The sequence below is a fragment of the Saccostrea echinata genome, unplaced genomic scaffold (genome assembly GCF_033153115.1).
Source record: "Saccostrea echinata isolate AGI-Se365-2 ecotype Australia unplaced genomic scaffold, CSIRO_AGI_Sech_v1 ptg000064l, whole genome shotgun sequence".
NCBI lineage: Eukaryota > Metazoa > Mollusca > Bivalvia > Ostreida > Ostreidae > Saccostrea > Saccostrea echinata.
Genome location: NW_026889813.1, coordinates 4,311,073 through 4,334,512, shown reverse-complemented (window position 1 = coordinate 4,334,512; position 23,440 = coordinate 4,311,073). Strand labels below are relative to the sequence as shown.

General features: G+C 34.4%; 1 protein-coding gene across 1 annotated transcript in view; it reads right to left on the bottom strand.

The window, feature by feature from the left end:
• Positions 1-23,440, bottom strand: part of LOC133175857 (transcription factor Sox-5-like) — a 58,876-nt gene that overhangs the window by 16,690 nt on the left and 18,746 nt on the right. Inside the window, exons 2-9 of the mRNA XM_061310985.1 lie at positions 22,290-22,779; positions 20,949-20,985; positions 10,587-11,098; positions 10,245-10,413; positions 9,967-10,137; positions 9,748-9,853; positions 9,473-9,615; positions 8,912-9,114 (exon numbers count right to left, since the gene is read on the bottom strand). Coding sequence (XP_061166969.1) covers positions 8,912-9,114; positions 9,473-9,615; positions 9,748-9,853; positions 9,967-10,137; positions 10,245-10,413; positions 10,587-11,098; positions 20,949-20,985; positions 22,290-22,779 — 1,831 coding nt within the window. The remainder of the gene's footprint in view (positions 1-8,911; positions 9,115-9,472; positions 9,616-9,747; positions 9,854-9,966; positions 10,138-10,244; positions 10,414-10,586; positions 11,099-20,948; positions 20,986-22,289; positions 22,780-23,440) is intronic.

The following is a 23,440-nucleotide window of genomic DNA, read 5'->3' as shown; positions in this document are numbered from 1 at the left end:
AAGTCAATGAAACCAAAAAAGAGGAAAGCAAACTGTCAAATACTAGTTAAGTCAGAATAAAAGACAAAACAAGAGAGAGAGAGACAGAGAGAGAGAGAGAGATGAAAAAAAGGATGTTGCATAAAGACCTGTAAAACTAATAACATTGGCAGATCCAGAAGTGAGAATTTTGGGGTTGGACCCCCCCCCCCCTTTATTTTTCCCATGTGGAGAGAGAGAGAGAGAGAGAGAGAGAGAGAGAGAGAGAGAGAGAGAGAGAGAGAGGATAAAAGGTGTTTTATGGAATACTAGATTTTTTATTCTAATACACATTGAATACAACCATAGTTCACAACTTGGTCAGGAATCTTTGTCCATTCCACTAACTAGATAGAGTTAGTTAACATTGGATACAATATATGTGTGAGGGAGGGGCGTTAAGGCAAATGTTATATTTGTTTTTAAAAATATAAGAACATGAATTAAAAACTTATTCTTTTGCCATTCAGATTATATCAGGTGTAGAGTAATCATTTAAAATTAGAGTTATCTTTCTTTGACTTGTAGCTTGATGTAAAGTTTATTAAATGGAACTTTTTTGATAGTGTCTGAAAAAATAAATTTTGCATTGGTAGTTTGAGATATTAAGTTTTTTTTTCTTTACTACATGTATTTCTTTTGTGAGATGTAAAAAAAAAGTGTTAAATACTACTGTTGTTTTGTTGAATTTTGTTTTTTGCACTTAGAAAATATTTCTGTCCATACAACAGCTTCTGTTTTCAGAAATGGTTTTTAATTAATATTCAGCACAGTGTTTCATTTTTGCACACTACGTATGACATACAAGCAATGAATATCAAATTTTGCCAAACCGTATCTCTTAAAAATGTGCATGTTAATTTCCATAATATTTGAAAACTGTTTTTAAGCCAAACGTTTTTAATTTTAAATACATTAAAAAAGAACTGTTCCAGATTTGCATCAGCCTTAAGTCCAGCATGCTAGAGGTTCATGGTGAAATACTTGGTGAATTTCAGCCTTTAGTCCATCTTTCTGTGTGACTGATACTTATGTTTGTACAGATGGAAGATTTGTCATCTATGAACTAGAATATGCTTACCAGGCATAAGATATATATGCCATAAAATCCTTAATTAAATGATAGAATTAATATATCAGATTGTCTGTTACCTCCTTTTTTAACTTCAACCATCTCCATATGTAACACACACATGCGAACTGGTTTCTGCCAAGACATCAACATTTTTACCACAAACTTATTACATGTAATATATGGACATACAATTTACATACCCCATGTATGGCAGTTGGATAAAAGTGATCTGAAGGCCTGTGTGTACAAGTGAATATTAACTATGTGAATAAGATTGAAATATTTCAGGAAAAACTTAAGATAAGAACCAATGGCATAGAATTACACCGACAGCAGGAGGCATGTTCACGAAGCTATCTTAGGACTGTGACGTGTCCTAAGAACGTCTTATGAAATATCTTAGTCTTAAGTCAATTTCTCGAAGCTTTCCTAAATCTAGGACCTCGTCATAAGTTCGTCCCAACTTTAGGACAACATAAATCATATCCTAAGATCATCCTAAGTTTGTGGTGATGCTTATTTTTCTGAGCATCGCAAGTATAAGCGACAATTTCGTGTTCCTCACAGTCTGTGTATTAGCTGTGTATTAGGAACAGGGGGGAGGGGGGGGGGAGAGCATAGCTACTATATGCTTGTGCCCCTCAATAATAACATCTGATGATCTTTTTTGCATCTCAAGGAATTTTTGGAAGATGATAGTGTCCCCCCAACTGAAAATATATGGTTATGCCCCCCCCCCCCCCCCCAAAAAAAAATGAAACTGCTTCCTAAAGGCTTGGGTGAGGAATTACAAAATTTTTTTTTTTATTTTTTTTTTTTTACAAATGTTATCCCAAGCTCTCTTCTTTGCAACATTAGTTACAATGTTCGATAATCCTTTTTGTCCACCTCATCATAAAGCACCTAATTTTCCACTTGAAAATTTTCACTTCCTCTTCTTATTCATAATGCAGGCACGTCAGATCCCTTTTCAAACTGGGGAAGGGGGCAGAAAAAATAATTGACTTTCAGGGTGAGGGGGCAAAAAAATATAATTGACTAGCCAAAAAATAAAATTCCCTGAAAAACCTTGACATAAAAAAATATCCACACTCAAAAACCTTCTTACATGTAATGTGTGTGGTGGTGGTGGTGTGTGTGTGTGTGTGTGGGGGGGGGGGGGGGTTGTTTGTCCGTCCATACTGCAACAGAAAGTGAGGGGACCAGCCTTTTTTTAAAAAAATCCAAATTAAATTAACAGAGACTATTTTCGGAAAAATAATGAGGGGTCAGTCCCATCCCCTCTCCCGATTAAAACAAAAACAAAAAAAAAAACACAAAACATTCATACACGTTTTATGTGTAAGGGTCGAAAAGTGAAAATTATTCTCTTATTTTCATCTATCGCCTTGATATAAGTAAATCGGGGTATATTGGTTTGATTTACATCAATTAAAACTGTTGAGAGTTCCAAGACTCGGGGATTAAGCATTGCCTTTAGAATAATGAAACATTTCCCTGTTTGAATACTAAAGTATCCAACATGTTGTAGATATTTAAAATAAAAAATGAAATAAAAATCTTTCACTTGATAGAAAAATATCGCTTGTTTCGTTGCGACTTACATGGGGTATCAAATATTTCTCTTATAATTTTAAAGATGTAAACATTAAAATTATACTGAAGTCATCAAGTAAATGGATAAATTTTTTTTCTTATGCAAGATAGAAGTTTTTTGCTGCATTTGGCTGCAAATGTCTCCCAAATTGTATATGTACTATTTAGAAACAATTAGTGTTCATCGTATGTTAGGATATCCTAACTTAAGATGTTCCTAAGATACCGTCGAGCTACATCTTATGATATGTCCTGAGTTGATCTTAGGATGTTCCTAACTTTCTTCCTAAGACATATCTAGGGACAATCTTAGGACGTATCTTAGGAAAGTTTAGTGAACATGCCTGCAGATGTGTATTTTGAAGAGGTTTAGCAAATTTTGTTAAATCTAATTTGTTTTCAACTCCTAAAATTGCATGGACAAATATTTTCTTGTTAAACTACTCCTTAATTTTTTTACTTTCAGTATATATTTGCAAAATTCCGTATTGTGCTGTTTCATTTGCAAAACAGCAACTGTATGGTGTACCATGACCATTGATCAAATGACTGTTGCTTTGATTTCTGCAACATTATTTTGTCTACACCATCTAAGCTTGAATAGATGTATTGCCAAAGATCTAGTCTATTTAAGGTACATTAACCCTCTGATAAGAGAGATAACTCTCATTGGAATAAATGCCTATTAGTCCCTTAAAAAAATTGTCAAGAAAAGCCATTTCTGTCAAATCTTGCTCTGCAATGTATGCTGAAATTGAGTGCATCTTAATCATAATATTAATCAGATTATTTTTTTTGAAAATCCTCTTCATTAAAGCCAAATTTTATATGCATTAACAGAGGGATGGTGAACCTTAGGCTTATCCAAAGCAGTAACACAAGTGAAGTAAGCTAGAGGCAAGCAGGTTCTCTGCTGCATCATCAGATGTGCATTCTAATCCAGTAACAAGATGTGTTTGTGAAACACTGATGCCCCCGTATGGCAGCTTATGGCGAAGGTTAAAGTTTCTTCAAATGCAAGTCAAAATCCAGGCCAAAAGATAAAAAAATGTTGATACCCAAAGAAAGGTCTTGTCTCGAGGAATACACCTGTGAAATTTGAAAGACCTAGATACAACTGTTCAAAAGTTATGGCGAAGGTTAAAGTTTTTTAAATAAAAGTCAAATGTCAAGGTCAAGGTCAAAGTGGTTGGTATCCAAAGGAAGATCTTGTCACAAGGATTACATATGTGAAGTATGAAACCCCTAGCATCAATCATTCAAAAGTTATGGCCAAGGTTAAAGTTTTTCAAAAGTTGGTCAAACTCCAAGGTCAAGGTCAAAGGGTCAAAGTGGTTGGTATCCAAAGAAGGTCTTGTCACAAGGATTACATATGTGAAGTATGAAAGCCCTATCATTAACCATTCAAAAGTTATGGCCAAGGTTAAAGTTTTTCAAAAGTTGGTCAAACTCCAAGATCAAGGTCAAAGGGTCAAAGTGGTTGGTATCCAAAGAAGGTCTTGTCACAAGGATTACATATGTGAAGTATGAAAGCCCTAGCATTAACCATTCAAAAGTTATGGCCAAGGTTAAAGTTTTTCAAAAGTTGGTCAAACTCCAAGGTCAAGGTCAAAGGGTCAAAGTGGTTGGTATCCAAAGAAAGCCTTGTCACAAGGATTACATATGTGAAGTATGAAAGCCCTAGCATTAACCATTCAAAAGTTATGGCCAAGGTTAAAGTTTTTCAAAAGTACGTCAAACTCCTAGGTCAAGGTCAAAAGGTCAAAGTGGTGGTTGGTATCCAAAGGAAGGTCTTGTTGCAAGAATTACATATGTGAAGTATGAAAGCCCTAGCATTAACCATTCAAAAGTTATGGCCAAGGTTAAAATTTTTCAAAAGTAGGGTCAAACTCCTAGGTCAAGGTCAAAGGGTCAAAGTGGTTGATATCCAGAGGAAGGTCTTGTCACAAGGAATACACATGTGAAGTTTGAAACCCTAAACACCAACTGTTCAAAAGTTATGGCCAAGGTTAAAGTTTTACAAAAGTAGGTCAAACTCCAAGGTCAAGGTCAAAAGGTCAAAGTTGTTGGTATCCAAAGGAAGGCCTTGTCACAAAGAATACACATGTGAAGTTTGAAACCCCAAGCACCAACTGTTCAGAAGTTATGGCCAAGGTTAAAGTCTCATAAAATTTTGCAAAAGTGGGTCAAACTCTAAGGTCAAGGTCAAAAGGTCAAATATGATGGTACCCAAAGAAAGGTCTTGTCACAAGGAATACACATGTGAAATATGAAAGTCGTAGCTCAAACCAATCAAAAGTTATGGGCAAGGTTAAAGTTGACAACAGACAGACAAACAGACAAACGGACAAACAGATAAACAGACAAACAGACAAACAGACAGACAGGACAAAAACAATAACCATTCAAAAGTTATGGCCAAGGTTAAAATTTTTCAAAAGTAGGTCAAACTCCTAAGTCAAGGTCAAAGGGTCAAAGTGGTTGATATCCAGAGGAAGGTCTTGTCACAAGGAATACACATGTGAAGTTTGAAACCCTAAACACCAACTGTTCAAAAGTTATGGCCAAGGTTAAAGTTTTACAAAAGTAGGTCAAACTCCAAGGTCAAGGTCAAAAGGTCAAAGTTGTTGGTATCCAAAGGAAGGCCTTGTCACAAAGAATACACATGTGAAGTTTGAAACCCCAAGCACCAACTGTTCAGAAGTTATGGCCAAGGTTATAGTCTCATAAAATTTTGCAAAAGTGGGTCAAACTCTAAGGTCAAGGTCAAAAGGTCAAATATGATGGTACCCAAAGAAAGGTCTTGTCACAAGGAATACACATGTGAAATATGAAAGTCATAGCTCAAACCAATCAAAAGTTATGGGCAAGGTTAAAGTTGACAACAGACAGACAGACAAACGGACAAACAGACAAACAGACAGACAGGACAAAAACAATATACCCCCGCGATCTTTCGATCCGGGGGCATAAAAATTGTCTACTCTTGTATGTGACTATACTAAGATTTCAAATTTCTTTCCCTCTGCCTAGAACATTTCACCACTTGCCCATGACAAAGAAACTCAAGTCAAAATTTAAGTTAATAATCAGTTTTATTTCATTTCTCTGAATTCACAAAATCAGAATCATCATAAACTATAACTTATTAACTACAGTAGCTAAATATTGGACGTATTCATCTCATCTGTTATACATTGGATTTGTTAACAAAGAATATTATTGGTCAGTAACAAATTTCTATCATGGCACCTCTTTGGTGACAAGATATTTGTTATCGCGACCTTTTTAAAGGTCACCGTCATCTACAGGAATATTCTGAGTACATATATACCATAATCGTGAAAGAGTTTACCCACAAACATCATGTTCAGTAACTTTCTAGACCAAACGTACTGTGGCCAAAGCATAATATTAGTTATCATAATCAATTTATATAAAATCATGTATAGATTTGTATTTATTGTATAATGAAACACTTAAACATACAATATCTTAGGAAAGGACAGTGGTACTACCTGAAAGTTTAGGAATTCAAACCATACCAGTCTTCAGTCCACAAGAGAACAATCAAATTACTTTCTTAATTGACTAGCATAAAACAAGCACTTAATGAAAGTTTGACCCCTTGCAGTAATATGTACTAATTAAACTTTTGCTTTCAAAAAATACATGATTACACTCGTATTAAAAAAAAAAATTGAAAAAAAACCCAGAAACCTTTCAAAACCTTTCAATAGACATTTTGCTACAATTTCCGAAGAAAAAACCCCGAAGAAAAAACCCAAACTATTACTAATCATTTTTTTTTCTTTAAGAGAACTTTATTTCCACAGCAAATAATTATGTGTAGCAATTAATAATTTCAGTTCTGTTTTCTTTATTTCTATGGAAGGAAAAGAATGATTTCTATCAACTGGACAATGAACACTATTGGGGCTACATAAAGGATTCACTCCTTCAATCAGCAGGTACCTCAGAGACAAATAATGCATATTCACTAGGGTACTTTCTCAGATTTCATTGGAAGACTACTTGTGTCATGTGACCTCGAGAGACATTTCATGTGACTTTACAAAACTAAATAATAATAATATACAAGAAATAAATTCTACAACATAAAACAAATATTGGCACATTATATTATTGTTGGTCAAGATACTGTGTGCTAGTTTCAGCTAGAAATATATTTTAAACTTTTTTTTGTATTTTTAAATCTGGATTGTGTTTTCAAATAAATGTATAAGCAATATTAAAATATGTACAAATTAACTTTGAATGATCAAATACACTGAATTAAGTTTTTTGAAAGACAAAAATTAAATTTTTAAAAGCAAGAAAAAAAATGAACAAATTTTACATCTACAAATATAAGAATTGCTACAAGCTGTACATTCCCTTATATTATGGCAGCTGATGAGCAAATATGAATGTTTAAATACATCAATAAAAGTCAACAATCCTTTCTTTGAGTAATAATAAGAGTTTTTCGTCAGCAGGAAAAATTACATCAAAAGTACACAACAAAAAAAAGAGGGGGATTGACTTCGGACTAAAGAAGTACATTAGGAAGTTAAAAAGTCAACTCTGAGTCTGCCAAAAGTCAATCAATTTAATCAACTTCTTTATTATCCAACCAACCCACTTCATCAAGACATCTTAATAGCCTTTTTCTTCTGACAATAGGTCGGATTGACAGGGGCATATTCCTTAACTTTGTGAAGAAATCTGAAGGATTAACATTATTCTTCCCTTTATCCATATCAAGGATTTCATGCTTAATAAATCATTGTTAATGTGTGTTCAGACTTAGGTATTAACAGTACTCCTGTAATGTGTTTACAAAAGTCTGTATGCTTTGAAAAAGGAAGCCCAAACAAAATGGCACATAAAAAAAAATTATTATTACTTGCGTCTTTTTCTGACGTGGGTTGGCTCCAGAATTAATTTGCATGTCCTTTTATGCCAGTTAAAATACAGTGCAAACAATTCGTTGACACTTAAAATATGGTAAGATTTATAATAAAATGGACTTAACCTTCAAATGTCTGTATAGATTTTAAAACGTTTGACTTCTCATTTCAATTTCTAAAAAATGCATATGCAATTTTCAATACCACATTTTGAATGCTGTTTTTGTGATTAAAGCACAAAGGGAAAAAATAGAACAAAAAGAAAGAAAACTAAAACTGAAAACTTAGGTCCTATAACAAATTTATTTTCATAAAAAGGGGGACAGATGTCTAACAAAGGATGCAGAAAAACAAGTTAAATGAACAATAGATAAAATGTCCTGGCATATGAAAAAATGCACCTTCTCAAGGAAATATGAACAAAATGACGTCAGGGATTCTACAATTGTGTCTATAACACACCATGGTAAAGGGGGAAAAATTAAGACAAGAGAAAAAAAAACCTGGATGACAATAAAATAAATTGGACCCTGAATATGTGAATAAGCAGTTAACAGGCAGTGCATGAACATGATGGATTTGGTCCTGAATTCTATTCTCTTCCATGACTATATTTCTTATGTATATAAGTATATATATAACACATTAATAATAGAATAAAAATATCTAACATTAATAATAATTAATAACATTATAGTATACAAAAAAAACTTGTCCCAACTGTGGACGTCGTCATAGCAACCTTTATCCTATACAAGAATCAAGCACATTCTTTATATTTGCGTGTGAAGCTGTTATTGCTAATTTGTACATACAGTCAGCACTATTTACACAACAACGATATGTGAGTACATTCTCCTAGCATTCAGTTTAAACCCTGTATTTTGTCTAAGGAACCAGCAAAACATAACATCATAAACGTATAATTTTACACGGATACTTAACTATCTATACATATTTTACTTGCAGTATCTCTTTCAAGCACCAAACTGTGCTAATTCTGACTTGCATAAACATGCATTACATAAATTTGCGTAGATGTGTGCACATGGATACATGCGATCTCTCTCAAAAATCGAGAGAAGTTTGTTCAAAATGTTCTGGACATTTCTTGTTCAAAGTCTCGCTGGATAGCGTCCCTATGTACACAGTATAACAAACATACAAACAGCATCACATATGAATGAAATTTGAGAAATGCTGCCATTTATTTTATTCTCATGTTCTTCCTGGAAATTTTTGTTGACTATGACATAGCCGCGTGAGGGTGTCCCATGCTGGTATTGGAAACATGATTAGAATAAGGCGCGGAGTCGAGACTGTTGTCCGAAGACTGGTCCATCATGTCACTGAGTTCCTCATCACTGCAGTTGTCAAGGTCATCCTCCTTGTTGCTAGGGAAGCCATGGTGAGAAGCTCCATTGACTGTTGAACTATTTACACTTGTGTGAATTCCGTTAGGGTGGAGAGGGGGCCGAGATGGATCAAAAGATGAGGAAGTGCCATTCTCGCCTGAATCAAAATAACAGTTATCATTGAGTGGCATATTAGTCAAGTGCTCAAAAGGCTTCATTGCATTATATCAATCTATTTTTGTGAGGTAAAGCATTCAACCTATGTTAAATGGTTTGCAATTATAGTGCAAATTTTGATAATTATATACTATTGACATAATGTTTTGGTGAAAAACTGTATTGTTCACAGATCAATCATAATAATAATAAATAATGATCATTTAGACTTTGAAGTACACATTTTGGTCAAAAACTGAATAGGTAACAAGAGTCATGGTACATTTGAGGCTGATAATCAATTTTTTTGGTAACACTGATATTTGGCAATTGACAGAACACTTATAATGGATACTCACCGATGAGTCCCTCTACGTAAGTGGTGTGGGAGTCGCCATACCACACTCTGCGAATGTCCTGGCGTCTCGTCCTCATCAGAGCCTTGTACTCTGAGATGCGGAGCTTTTTGCCATCCACAATACAGGTACGCTTTGGACGAGGCCTATAATTGCAATAAAATAATTAAATTCACACGATTGTGTCATCAACTCAGAACACTCACAGATAGAGTTTTGAAAATCCACTCTGTTAAGTGAGGCACTTGGAATGCATTATTTTGTGAAATGTGACTTGCCTATAGCGGTAATCAGGATGTTTTTCCATGTGAAGTTTACTGAGGCGGCTTTGCTCCTCATAGTATGGCTGCTTCTCTGCATTGGTCATGGCTTTCCATTTGGCACCTTCAAGGAAAAAGAATGAAATAAAAAATCCATCCAACAGGACAACTGTTTCAATAAATTCATATATCTCAAGTTATCTCCCTTTGACTATTCTCTTTCAATTTCAGCTTTACCTAAGATTTTGCTAATGTTTGAGTTGTGCATATCTGGACAGGCTTTCAGGATCTTCCTTCTTTCTTCTCTGGCCCAAACCATAAATGCATTCATGGGTCTCTTAATGTGGGGTTTACCCACCTCATTCTTCTCCTTCTGGGAACGGATAATTTTAGCACCATACATTTTTCCTGTTAAAAAAAAATAACACTCCATGTAAAAAATATTGCACTCTTAAAATGAGGGATGCATCTGAACTGATCACGGTAGAAATCAGTACTTGGTATAAAACTCTTACCTGATTGGCTGTCCTCAACTGAGCTGTCTGACCGTTCCTTCATGGCTGACATTGGAGGGAGGGAGGTCATGGCTGCATGGGAGTAGAGGGGGAGAGGGAGCCCTGGGAACACTGGGCTAGTCATAGAGTGAGACAGCTGGCGAGCCAACACCTCCTGAACCATTGATTCCTGAGAAATAAAGGGTAAACTTCAGAATGAGACACACTAAAACAATACTTATGTACTTCTTGACTATCTGTAGCATTAAAGTACTGAAAAAATTCAATTGTAAAAATTGTAAACTTTATCCATCAACTTTCAGAGTTTCTTTTTAAATTTTTTTTTAAGTTAATTAGTATTACCTTGTCATGATCTGGATGAGATTTTCCATTCATTAGTCCAGGTGGTGTCATTCCACTCAACATTGAGGTGACCATAGGATTGGCCATCATGAATGGATACTGAGGAAATCCAAGTGGTAGCCGGACACCTGGAAACGGCCCAATCTCTGTGGTAGGGGTAGTGACTGGAGAGGCCACCTGTCTCTTGTGGTGAATATGGGCTGGAGGGGGTGTTCTGTTGTTCCCTTCATGTTTCTCTGGTGAACCATACATCTCTTCCACTTTCTCTGTTTTGTATCCTCTGGGTTTGGTCAGGTTCAGAGGGATTTCCTGATTCATGGCCCCACCCCAGCTGTGAGGGGAGGTAGCAGCTGGAGGGCTCCCCTTTCTGACTTTGGGTGAGGGCTGAGATCGGGGTGAACCATGGTGATAGGGGGAGAGAACTGGAGATAACTGTTGTGGTCGGCTGTCCATACTGATGGGAGATGAGCTTTTGGAAGATGCATGAGAGATGCTTGTTTCACTGCCAGATACTGCAAAAAATTGAAAAAAAAAAACACTTGTCAACAAAAGTCAAACAATTTCATTTGTCCCTCTTGAGTATTATATGTATTCTGGATTGACAAAAATATCTTTTGTCAAATTTTACAATATGAAAACAAAGGGCATTTCCTTCCTTTTTGAAGAGACATAATGGTTACTATTTAGTGTGTGGTCTGTTATCATACTATATCAACACCTTGCAAGTGGCCACTTAGAAGAGAGGGCCTACCAGAAAACCGTATTGTTATTATCTATTCTTGCCACTGAACTTGAAATATTGAGGAAGAGAAATGCAGTTTTTCTCAGAAAACTTATGACAGCTTCAGCCACAATAAAAAGCAATAGACAAAGATTAATCATTTTTATTTTAACTTTTCAGATAAGATTCTAGGGATTAGGGGTATGGAACATAGCATTTGGTACATTAAAGTATGATGACTTGACTGTAGGCAGGAAGCATCTCACACACTGTTATCTACTGTTAGAAATGACAAGCTAGTCGTAATTAGGGCCGGCAAAAACATGATGATTTTCTGCTCAGATTTTGGGTGTGAATAGCAGCAATTGTGATTGGTATCAGAGAGCGATCTCCTGCACCATTTGTAGAAGAGAGGAAAAAACAATTTATTTCTGTCTGTGTTGAAGTGTTAACTTGACCTCTTGCTTCATCACTCAATCTCCACACTGTGTCAGAAAGGGAAATAACTCTTGTCTATAACTCCCTGCTCAGTCATAAAGGAATCATTACAGTCAATCCAATTTATTCTCAGCCTTCCACCAAAAAATCAGATCCACTTTATCAACAGTCAAAATGTCTGTTTATAGGCCTCAAAATGAAATTTTAATGCAATTCTCAATGTAATATGATAAAATGAAAGTTTGGGTAAAAAGAGAAATTTTTTATCGTAAAATATGTTTTTTCTTTTCATCTTGATCACAAGAATTTGGGATCATAAAATTATGCAAGTAACTGATATTTTACCAGATAATTTTGAGAAACTGAAGGACTGCAAGTTAGTACCCTCATAAAAGATTGTCAGAAGATTTATACCTAGACTGTAATCAGATGACACCATCCGTTACACAAGATTCTCAATAATTTTGAAAGAAAAAAAATCTGCTAGAACTATCTCTTCTTTGCCAATTTTATGCCGGATTTTCATCCCTTTACTGCATTTTCATATCAATCTTAATCTACAGACAAATTGATATTGGCAGAATTTACTCTTCTTACTCAGTATTCCATTCAAGATTATTTCACACTTACATCAGATTTTCCCCAAACAAATTGAATATTTTTTTTAATGACATTTATTTTTAAGGACTTTTTTTTTAAAAAGGGTCCTCAAAAGTGTCAAATCTGAAAAGATAATTTGAAATTCATAAATCATTAACAAGGCTAAAATTGATGACATTTCCGTGTACCTTTGAGCAGCGCGTTTTCTCTCCCCTCCATGACATTCCACACCTCAGCCAAAAATCTGAGACATTCAATTGCAACACACATCAAATGCTTTGATACTAATCTAATTGTGGTAGGAATTATAGCAAAGTTCTGAAGGGACCAATGCTAACCATTCAAGAAATTCAACTTATGCCATATTTCCACACATCACTGCCTTGGCTGCTAAGATTGGACACAGCAGGAAGCTCCTTTGCAACAATATACAAGGGACTTTTCTTATGCATATCTATCTTTTCAATTTTACAGACAACTGATTTATGATTGAAAGATGGGAAAAAATGAGATTGAAAAGAAAAAAGCCGCTTCTTTTCAAAGTCACATCACATCATTTCACTTGTGAAGTTTATCGCAGCTTTGATATCAGCAACAATGGGGTCAGGACTTGCCACGACAGAATTTGCAAACATCTTATAAAATTTATGTGATAAGACTAAGCCTTTTTTCCCCTTGTTGATGGAGATAATATCCGACTTGTTGTTTTGTTTTACAAGAATTCCTCGAATAAGTATAATCAATTTTTTCATCTGCTATCTCCTGCAGACAGACAAAAGGCGAGCTGACAATCTTTTTCCTTCCCCCTCCTTTTTTTTAAAAAAAAGTTCAAAATAGAACAGGGACTCGTTGTTGAAATCGGTATAAATCTGTATTTTATGTGTTTATTTTCAGTAAGTTTCACTGTCATTAAGGGTATCTTTTAGCTTAAAATAGTGAACGATAAGACAATTATTTTGTTGTTCAAAACGGTAATAAAAGACAAAGAGTGTTTAACGTTTATCTTGACACATCCTGTCTAGCAAAGTTTTGTTCCAATTTTTTCTGCATCGCAACACAATTTATCAATAATGGACTTGAACAATTGAAATATATTTTTGAAACTTGTCCAATTTTTGTTGATATTCTAACTTCTTTATAAAAATATTTTCCCATTAATATGCAATAATAATTTCTGAATCATACTGAAAAAAAAAGCATTAAAATATTTGATCAGAAATGTAAATATATGTGAAGAATAAATCCTAAAATATTTATCATAACAAAGCAATGAATTTAACATGACCAATAAAAAGTCTATTACTGCTTCAGAACATGCCATTCCAATTCCAATGAAATGAAAATTCACTGCAGGCCTGAGCATCGATAGAAACAAAAGCAATCTTAAGTCTTGGGATATAATATGCTTGAACTAAGAGAAAACAATATCAACAATGGCTTTTTCTTCAAAATCTACAAATCTGGAGGCAATTTTCTGAAAAATTCTCTCCACATGCTTTGAGACCTTTCTGCTTTGTTCTAGGGATAATTATAAGAGCACATTAAGACACTGCATGGATTGTGTAGTCCAGGGGCTGATGAAATTATTATTAACTTCACGTGTTGTTAATATTTTGAAGGGATGTGACTGAAAATTGGTGGCAAGTTGAATTCTTTCAAGAGACCCCCGCTCCCCACCTAACACCTGCTAGTTGTGAATTTGCTGGCTTTATAATTCATTATTTTCACAATGCCACCAGAAAATGATTAGCAGTCATGGTGTAGTTTAGCCAGCATCAAAGACAGAGTGCAAATTAATTCTGCTGATGAACTGTTAAAAAAGTAGTAAAAAGAAATAGACTCAAGCTCGTTCTGTTCTTTCTCCGAGTTCATATATAATCAAGAATGTTTAAAGTGTAATCAGTGTAAATACTTTTTTTTTGGAATAATAATACACAAAATCATCTGAACAAAGCACAACTTTGAGTTAATTGTACTTAAGTTTTCCTGTTCCCCTTAACGACACATTAATTCATAGCCATTCAAAATGCTCATAATTTTCTTTTCATCCAGTCTACAATCTTATTAAAAAAATTCCCAGCAGGAAATTCACTAAAAAAAATGGAAAGAAATTGTCCTATAGTACTTAACAACAGAGTGAAACAATCAAATTCTGACAATTTAATTTTCGGTTAGAAGAAATAATACCCCTATCAGTTTAATAGGATAGTATATAAATTTCGACTCTGTTATTATCAACATATGTTTCTGGGTTTTGTTTCTGTAGAAATAACAATTTATGAACCCAAATAAATTGCTAAGTAGTGACTCTTGTCTTAAAAAACAATCAACCATCTTTTATCCTTGAGAACCCATCATTAACAAACAATGAAAACTCAGCAAGGAACAAAAAACTCAGATTTGAAAGGTCGGTTATGTGACTTTATACTTACTTTTTTTTGTTTTAACTGCTTAAAAATGCAAACATGATAAGAAAATAAAACATGAGTTATGCTGAGTTCATCAGTGTCATACCTGCCATAGGAAACGATATCTGCACAGATTCAAGGGGAATCCATGCCTCATTTGCAATCAGTTTCCATAAATTAATGAATTTGTTATGTCACTTTTTCATATTTGAAGATCTAAGAGGAAAAACAATTTGGCAGAAAAACTGAAATAATTCACAATGTATCGCACTCTCCACTGATGCGGAACTCATTTCTATACACAGCCCTCGAAAATCCCTCCCTAAGAAACACAAGACCTCTAAAGATTCAATAATAAGTAATTCTGACTTATTACAACTTACAATGCACCTGGTCCTTATGAATAATTTGAGATGGGAAAAAACAGAATTCTTGAATCTGAACAAATATTTCCACATCATTAAGATAACATTATCTTTCTGAAGATTTGATAATCTTATCAATTTTGGCGCGCTATTGTCGAAATAAGAGTGTGTGTGGCTTTTGTTTTAGCCTTTCTATGAGAAGTCAGAACAAAATTTCTTTTTTCGAAAAATCTTTTTGCATATACTTATCACCATAGCAGATTTTCAAAAAGAGTTTTTCTTTCTTTTTGTGATATGACCACTTTCTGCAGGTGTGGAGACTTTCGTTAGCACGTTTTTAGCTGATAATTGCTGCGGCCTTTTTTCATCCTTATTTTGTGCTCGTCAGAATGCTTTTCTTTAAGACGATAAAGTGCAGGAAATGATTAAACACTTGCTAAAGACACATGCCGCTAATTCTTGATTTCGTATGTTGATGGACTCGTAACCTGGGACAGCTAAACATCAAGTGTTGCTTATTATTCCTAGTAATATACTTTTTGGAGGTTTCCTGTTTTTCTAATTACAAAGATATTGTTGATTATGAGTTTTGATAACCACTCGACAGAGGCAACCAATTACTTTTTTGCGACTTATCATAAGATCTTCTAGACACCACCAACTATATAAAACATGTCACTGTCATAAATTCACACTACTGATTTCATAATTCATTTCTTACTCACATTTATTTTCCTATATATTTTTTTAATCCACTTTTATTTTTAAAAAATATTTCCATAAAAATTTGGAAATTTAAAATATGATTTTTCAGTATAAATTACATGGCTCATTCATTTCAGTTGAACAACATATTTCTCTAGAAATAAGAAAATTTAACAGCATGTTTATCACTTTCTACTGGGAGAAACAAAACAATAATATTAGAAATCCCCACAAACCCTCTCCCATGATTACCAATCTTTTTTTTTGTTTTATGCCGATTATTAACAGTTCAACAAACACAAAAAAACAGCTCATTCCGCAAACAATTTGCTTTGGCTACAATAGCTTGACTCCTCTCTTATAGCATGCTTCTTTACACCTAATCTTCGACAGAGTGAGAAAAACATATGGTAGAAATATAACAATTCCCCCTAATCATTGCAAAAGCATCAGGCTGAAAGCCTCTGTGGGTGAGACAGTACTTTTCAAGCCTGTCCTCTTATTGTTCCGGGGCAGGAAAAACAGTTTTGGGGTGCACAAGAAAAGAAAATAATGAGGGAACCATAAGCTTTTGTACCCTCTGCCCCCTAAGACTTTCTGGTACAAATGAAGTTCATTGGCTAATTCCCTGGAACAGGTTTTCATAATCTTGGAAAAAGAGAAAGCAATACGCTTTTAAAAAGTTACATATATTGACCATGCTTTCCTGGCAAATATAACGAGAAACACTACCCCCTGAAAATTAAATTTAAATTTTATGAAAGCTTGTCCAATCTTAAATTTAAGCCATTTCTAAAACAATATAGAATTTATAGTGTTAAAAAAGTAATTAAGCGCCTTTTAATTTTTTTTCTTCTTAGTACAAATTTTAAAAGATTATATAATAATGAGAAAAAAGATGTAAAATTAAGAGTTCCGTACTTACTCAACATCTCAGTAATTTGTTACACTCCCGAAAACAACTTGAGAAATAAAACCCCCTAGTTTTTGAAACTAAAATTTTCAAAAGCGAATGAAAAAAAAAGCTGTATAATATTGTATCTCCATGACAATTATGCTGCGTGTAACAATGGCCATCTAGAGTATCACTTGTCACATATCCTCATTGTTTTCGCCTTCCTTGTTAGATTTTCTACTCCATCCAAGGCTGAGCACACTGTATACAATAGGGGGATCTAATCAAAAAAACTCTTAAATCAAGGGGGTCAACAGGACACAGTGGATAAAATTATTGTTTCCTTCACAAAAAAAAAATATCTATTTTTCCCCCTTGACCTGAGCACTAACAGTATCATCATACCGCATTGTACCTGTTGCATTAACTGAAAGGATAAGGATTGTCTTGCCTTTTTTCAGCGCAGTATGGGTACACATTGTGTATTGTTTGGACCACAAGATGCTATTGTTATCTGGTCTATTGTTGCCTGCCCACCTTCACGATATTGCTAAACAAGGCACCCTACTGCCCAATTACCCGCCCGCATTGTTCTCAAGTTGTCAGCCTAACTCAGTCTTCAGATTATGTGACAGTCGAACTTGAGCAACCTTGTGTACCCTATCATCAACCCGTAAAGCAATACATCAGTTAAAACCTGATACCTTGCAGGTCTTTTTAGAGAAGTCATTTCCCCTCCTTAGCAAACTCAAAAACCTACACCAAAGATATCGAAAGATATGACATTTGTGTCAAGTTTACCAGACTTGAAGCCAAAAAAAGGTGAGCTAAAAAATAAAACTTGAAACTTGAACCATGAAAACTTTTGAAAATCATTACATATGTCAAAATAATTGAAAAATATTAATGTGTTTTCCTCAATGTCCCCAGTTTGTGAAGTGCCTGTGTAATATTTAATTATTTTTGGACTTTCCATTGATATTTTCATGAGATGACTAGGAAGTACTTCTTGGTTTAAGGAACGTAATGGATCGCTGATCACTGCCAGAAGGGCCACTTTCTACAAGAGTGAAATCTACCAATCTGGATGCTGGGGAACCCCCCGAGGCATCTATAGCTGTGTTTCATGACTTACATACGTCTAGTTATGAAACCCCCCCCCAAAAAAAATCATTTTTTCTTCCACATATTTAAACTATATATGTTTTCAACTGAGTAAAAAAAAAATGTTTTTTATTATTATTTTTTTGGAGTAGTGATTAAATGTTCTGTTATCTCTATCAACAGTCTCTACTCAATTATGACCTTATTGGGTCGGTAAATACTTGATGCTTTTTGGTCTCCTCAACAACACCTAAAGCATTCACCAGAAAAAGATTTCTTCTCAGCACCAGTGCTATTTTGATAAAATAGTACAGAAAATCTTCCAGGTCAATTGCCATTCAGGTTAATCATAAAACTGTGCTTTTTCTTTTAAGGATATTTTTTCTCTCTCAATTGTTTGCTAATATATTTGGAATGCCACATAAGAATACAAAAAACAAAAAAGCAACAGTGTTTTTCTGCACCTGCACTTGTGCAGCATACTTGAAATCACAATGGCCATTAAAGTTTGAATGCAATTCACAATGTAACAGAAAATAAAGGAAATAGTGTTTCCTTCTGTACACTTCTATTGTTTAAACAAACTGCTTAAAAAAAATGTCAAGAAAAAAAAACATTTTCAGCTGCAATGTATTGATAACCTATTGTTCAAAGGCCAACAATCGCAGGAATTGTTCTGATGCCGTTTAACAAATCCAATATTCATTTTTGTTTCGAAAGCCCCTAATATGAAATTTAACACAAGTGATTGCCATATTTGTTCATCGGACCTTGCTAAGCCCACGTAAAACAAAAGAAGGAGGCTGTTGTATGATTACAATGTGCTCAGACAACAATACAGGCATTCACGGAGGTCGTAAATTTCTCCTGCCTGGCATCATTACAATGTGTAAACATTCCAGTTATGGGGTATTGTTTGAAGTAGACTTGTGGATATGTTTTGTGGGGTGACCTTTAGTGCAGGTACCCTGACCTCTGTAAGTTTATTTCTTCGAACCCGCCTCAGCTAAACAGAGTAAATGGAGGAGGTCAGTTGGGGAGCACACAGCAGAATTTTAATTAAAAGACATAAAACAGATTTAGATATCAAATCAAACACAAAAAAGGTCCACAAAGCAGATGAAACACTGGAGAAGGAACTCCATTCTTTCACGAGCTTGGCCCATTTCCGATCTATACATGTAGACCTTTCTCTCTGTGTTGATGACTTTTCTATAGAAGTAATATATCGCCCCACCGGCACCTCTCAATTGAACCCACTACGGTATAATCAGGTATTCTGTAACATTTTATCAAAAGTAAATTCACTTTCTTTGTTGTTTGGAGAGGCAGAGATAACCTAAAAGGTTAGACATGCATTCTCTTGAACTTGAAATTTCCACAAAATCTAGGGAACACACAATGTAGCCTATTGTATGAATGATATTGATAAGGGCTGAAATTTTAGGTGCCAATGCCTTATCCATTGGTTCTAATCAATCGCAACTGTTTGGACATTGATAAAAAGCTTTATTCGTACCATAGATTGGACAGGATGCAGAAAAGAAAAGGATTACATTTGCACCCTAAAATTACCAAATGTTCCCACTCCGGCTTTTCAAGGACCCATGGGTAAATTCTTGAGTACTCTTGAATTTAATCAAAGATTTCTACTGCTAGCCACTGCAAAGCTCTCTGGCTCCCAGAATATCTATCTACAAGAGAGCCTTCTGTTTGGACCTTGTTGACAAATATAATTGTTCTGTTGAAATGCTGGCATTACCTGACATTTCCTAGCATAACACAAAACATGTGGTCTATGCATTCACCCTAGCCTCCCCAACAATCATCACTGTCAAATCCCCATAACAAAACTTCTATCTTCACATTCCCAACACACTCAATTAGCATAAACCTCCCAAAAATTAGTTTAAACTCATCTCAATGAAAGACAGAAAAAGAGAAAGAAAGAGGAAAAAAAATTCTTTTTTGACTTTTCATTTAAAATTAATTTTTTAGCATTGTTGTAAAAGAGAAAGAATAGGAGCATCTGTTGAATATTGCTGGCTGTCTCTGGCATTGGATTGTGGGAACTCGATCTTGTGATGTGGGGGTCTTGCTCTTCTCAGAGTGGCATGGTTCATTTCTAATTGCCTTCCTTCACTAACAATAATGAGGCATCAAATACCTTTGTCTCTGTCAGGTTTTGAAAAACTAAATGCAATGAAACAATGATGAATTCCCTGTTAACAAATGCACGGATAGAAGGAGAGCTAGCTTTGGTATTTCCATATGCTTTTTTTTTTTAAAAACTAGTAAACTTTTGTGGTTCTCTGAAGTTTCCCACAATAAAAAAAGGGGGGAGACTGAATCCTCTCAGACAATTAACAAATTTCGTTTTCAACAGTGTTGTTTAGGTAAAGAGCTTTTTGATGTTGTATAGGTTTCGGCCATTGACCATTCTGAGAAGTGCTAGTTTGTTCATTTCAGTAAGGAAGAGAGACGGCTTGTGAATAATTAGTAGGTAATATCACGTGGATTTGTCAATGGGGGAAGTGGCAAGAAAAAAACTGTTTAATCACCAACATTTGTTTTTATCAAGGGTGATCATAATTCTCCCCAAGAATCAAAATGACTGCAACTCCATGGGTACGGAAGATTAAATCACTTACTTCAAAGACTGCACTAACAATCAACTATACTATCATATTATGTTGCCTTTCTTCAAAATGAATTAACTTTTTACCATTATTATTTTTTCCAAAACAAAGTCTTAAGCTGCTTTGAAGCCTGAAATATGGGTTGGACAGCTGAAGACATTATAGGTTGTTTCTTGTGTACAGATTTAGTTTGGCATGTCTATAAACACGATCTGCCTGAAAACCACAAGATGCACTCTGGGACGTACAAAGAGCACCCTTTCCTGAAAACAATGGGGGCTTCTTAAAGAAGAAGTATTTTTCCCAGTCTCTTTTTTTTTCTAATTTATCATATCTTCAAAATTTTCACTTTTTAAAAATTAAAATTAATGCAAATAGTATGTACCTCAAAGAAACAATAAATTTTTAGATTTTTATCGAATTGAATTTTTGTTATCCTAAGGTAATGCCTATTTAAAACAAAAAATGGAAAAAAAATTGTACTTACCTGGCATGTTCTTGTATTCTGTGTGGTTTATGGAACCCTGTAAAAAAGACAGGAATTATCAACCTGATATACTCCCCTACCAGGAATACAATACAAAAAGTCTTAAGTGTTTCTGGGTACATATAAAATACTTGAACTTTAAGGATGTGGGCAAACTTCAACAGTGGGTTTTTTTTCCAAGTAATTGACACAGATAAACTACTTTCATTTAAAAATTACCCAAACATTTATGTCCTTAAAGGTGTTTTATTTGAAAAAATTGCAACATTAGAGTTCAAAATTGGTTAATTGGTCAACCATGTAGAATATTTAAAATTCTTACAATCTTATATAAATGTTTTACACTTGTTGATTACCATCAATAAGTGCTGCTGAAAAACTGGCAAATCATTTCAAACAAATTCATACATATATACACAAATATCGATCAAGAATACTTTCATTTTCCTAAAGAAAAGGGGCATAACTGACACAAAAAAATAATCTAATTATCTCCCTTGATTAGAAACAATCACATCTCATCACTAAATCTGCAGTACATAACAAGTTGGAAATGGGGGAGATCTTTTCTTTATAGTTGCCTTGTTTTCCTGATAATGCAGGAGTACCTTTCCATGTCGTTCACTTAACTTTGAAACAATCCAGAAAATCAGATAATTTGATGGCTGGATTAGATTCTAAACAATGGCTACAGTTCAATTATGAGTTCTGTAGAGGCACTATCAATTCTTCCAAATGACTGCTAACTAGCTTTTCTATATATGTATGTATAAAACTTTCTTTCAATGGTATCTGCAATTTAGTAGATTCCATGTTCATTTGTTTTCAAACATCAAGATACAAGTTGCCAAAAAATGTATGTAATAAATTTAAAATAATATCTGAAGATTTTTATTCCATTTTTATGATGCTTATCATAATGTTCAAGACTTCAAATGTAAAAAAAAAAAATCTGTTTCTCAAACTGATGTAGAACATATTGTTCTTGTCAAAACAAAGAGAGATCATGATCACAAATGATCCAGCTTTCATCAATCAAAAACCCAGGAGGAATCACAATGATTTTATAGTGACTCACAAGTAAAACAATAAATAACAATATCAGTTGCTTTTTTGTTTTACTCATTTTCTTTTTTCTCATTAACTCTATTGTCTTGGATCATCCAAACACCATTTACAGAAGTTTACAAAATACTAATATATTATATTTAAGAAAATTAAAATCAACAATTGGCAGAATTGAAAAAAAATTTGCAGAACATGATTATGCAATCACGAGCTTTATCATATATGGGAGATTCATACAACTCATGTATTTCACATTAAGGCTGCATGTCCTACCTGTTTTTGAGTGGACAGATCCTCCTTGAGGCTCTGGAGTTGAGCAATCATCTCACTGAGTCTTTGCTCCTTCTCCTTCAAGCTTCCGTCACTCAGTAAAACCTGAATGCTTTCTTTGACTTTGCTGTCCTCATTCATGTTGTTGTTCTCGAGCTCGGAAATGTCTGATTTGGAGCTCAATCGTCGGAGAACACTTTCCATGGATTTACGCTGCAGTCCCAGACTGGACTTTGTTGAGAGGTGATGATGAAGTTGATGAGGTGATAAGAGTTCTAGCTCAGTTTCTGAGTCCGAGTCCTGTCGGACACTTTGAAGAATTCGTTGTTTTTTGCTTGGTGGCCGACTGCTGGATGAATCTGAGTCCTGATTTTCACTGTCTGATTTTGTCACAATGTGGAGACTGGTTTCAGTGTCACTGTCACTGTCTACTTCACTGTTGCTGTCTTTTGGCAGTTTGGTCGGAGTATTTTTACGTTTTGAAGACATACTCCTATAAAATGAAAAGAAATAAATCCTAAGAACATATATATTGCCTTATCTCTGTAATAACTGAACAGAGAGTGAAAGGTGATGAAAAAGGCAACAAATTCAGCATATTTTGCATAAACTGTCACCATATCACACTTTTCAAATTTTGATGTGAAAGTTGAAATCTAGGATGATCAGTTACTGTTCTTTAACAGCTGGGATGCAGAGGTTATCAGATCTTGAATGTGTTATAGTAAAATATGGAACTGCACTTATAAAAATTCCCAAGGACTTGCAGAATGTCAAACCATAAACAATGATTCTGGTATACAAAACTCACAGTGTTCTTCTACAAAATCTCACAGTATGGAAATCTTAGATTAGACTCTTAGAACAAGGCATGTTATAAACAAAAATATAGGCTTACACTAAGTTTTATTACAATTTCAGTATTAAATTGCAATTGCAAACTTCCAAGGATAAGAAATTTTTTTTGAGATTTTTTTTTTATCAATGGTAAGCATAGCTCTTTCAGTAAATACAATGAATATCATTATATCTAAAAACTGCATGAAGTTTAGCACGTAAACCACTTCATTTCATTCATGATAGAGAAAAATTATTAATTTTTAACAACTTTAAATATCCTAAAATAAAAAAAATTAGAATACATGCACCTTGTT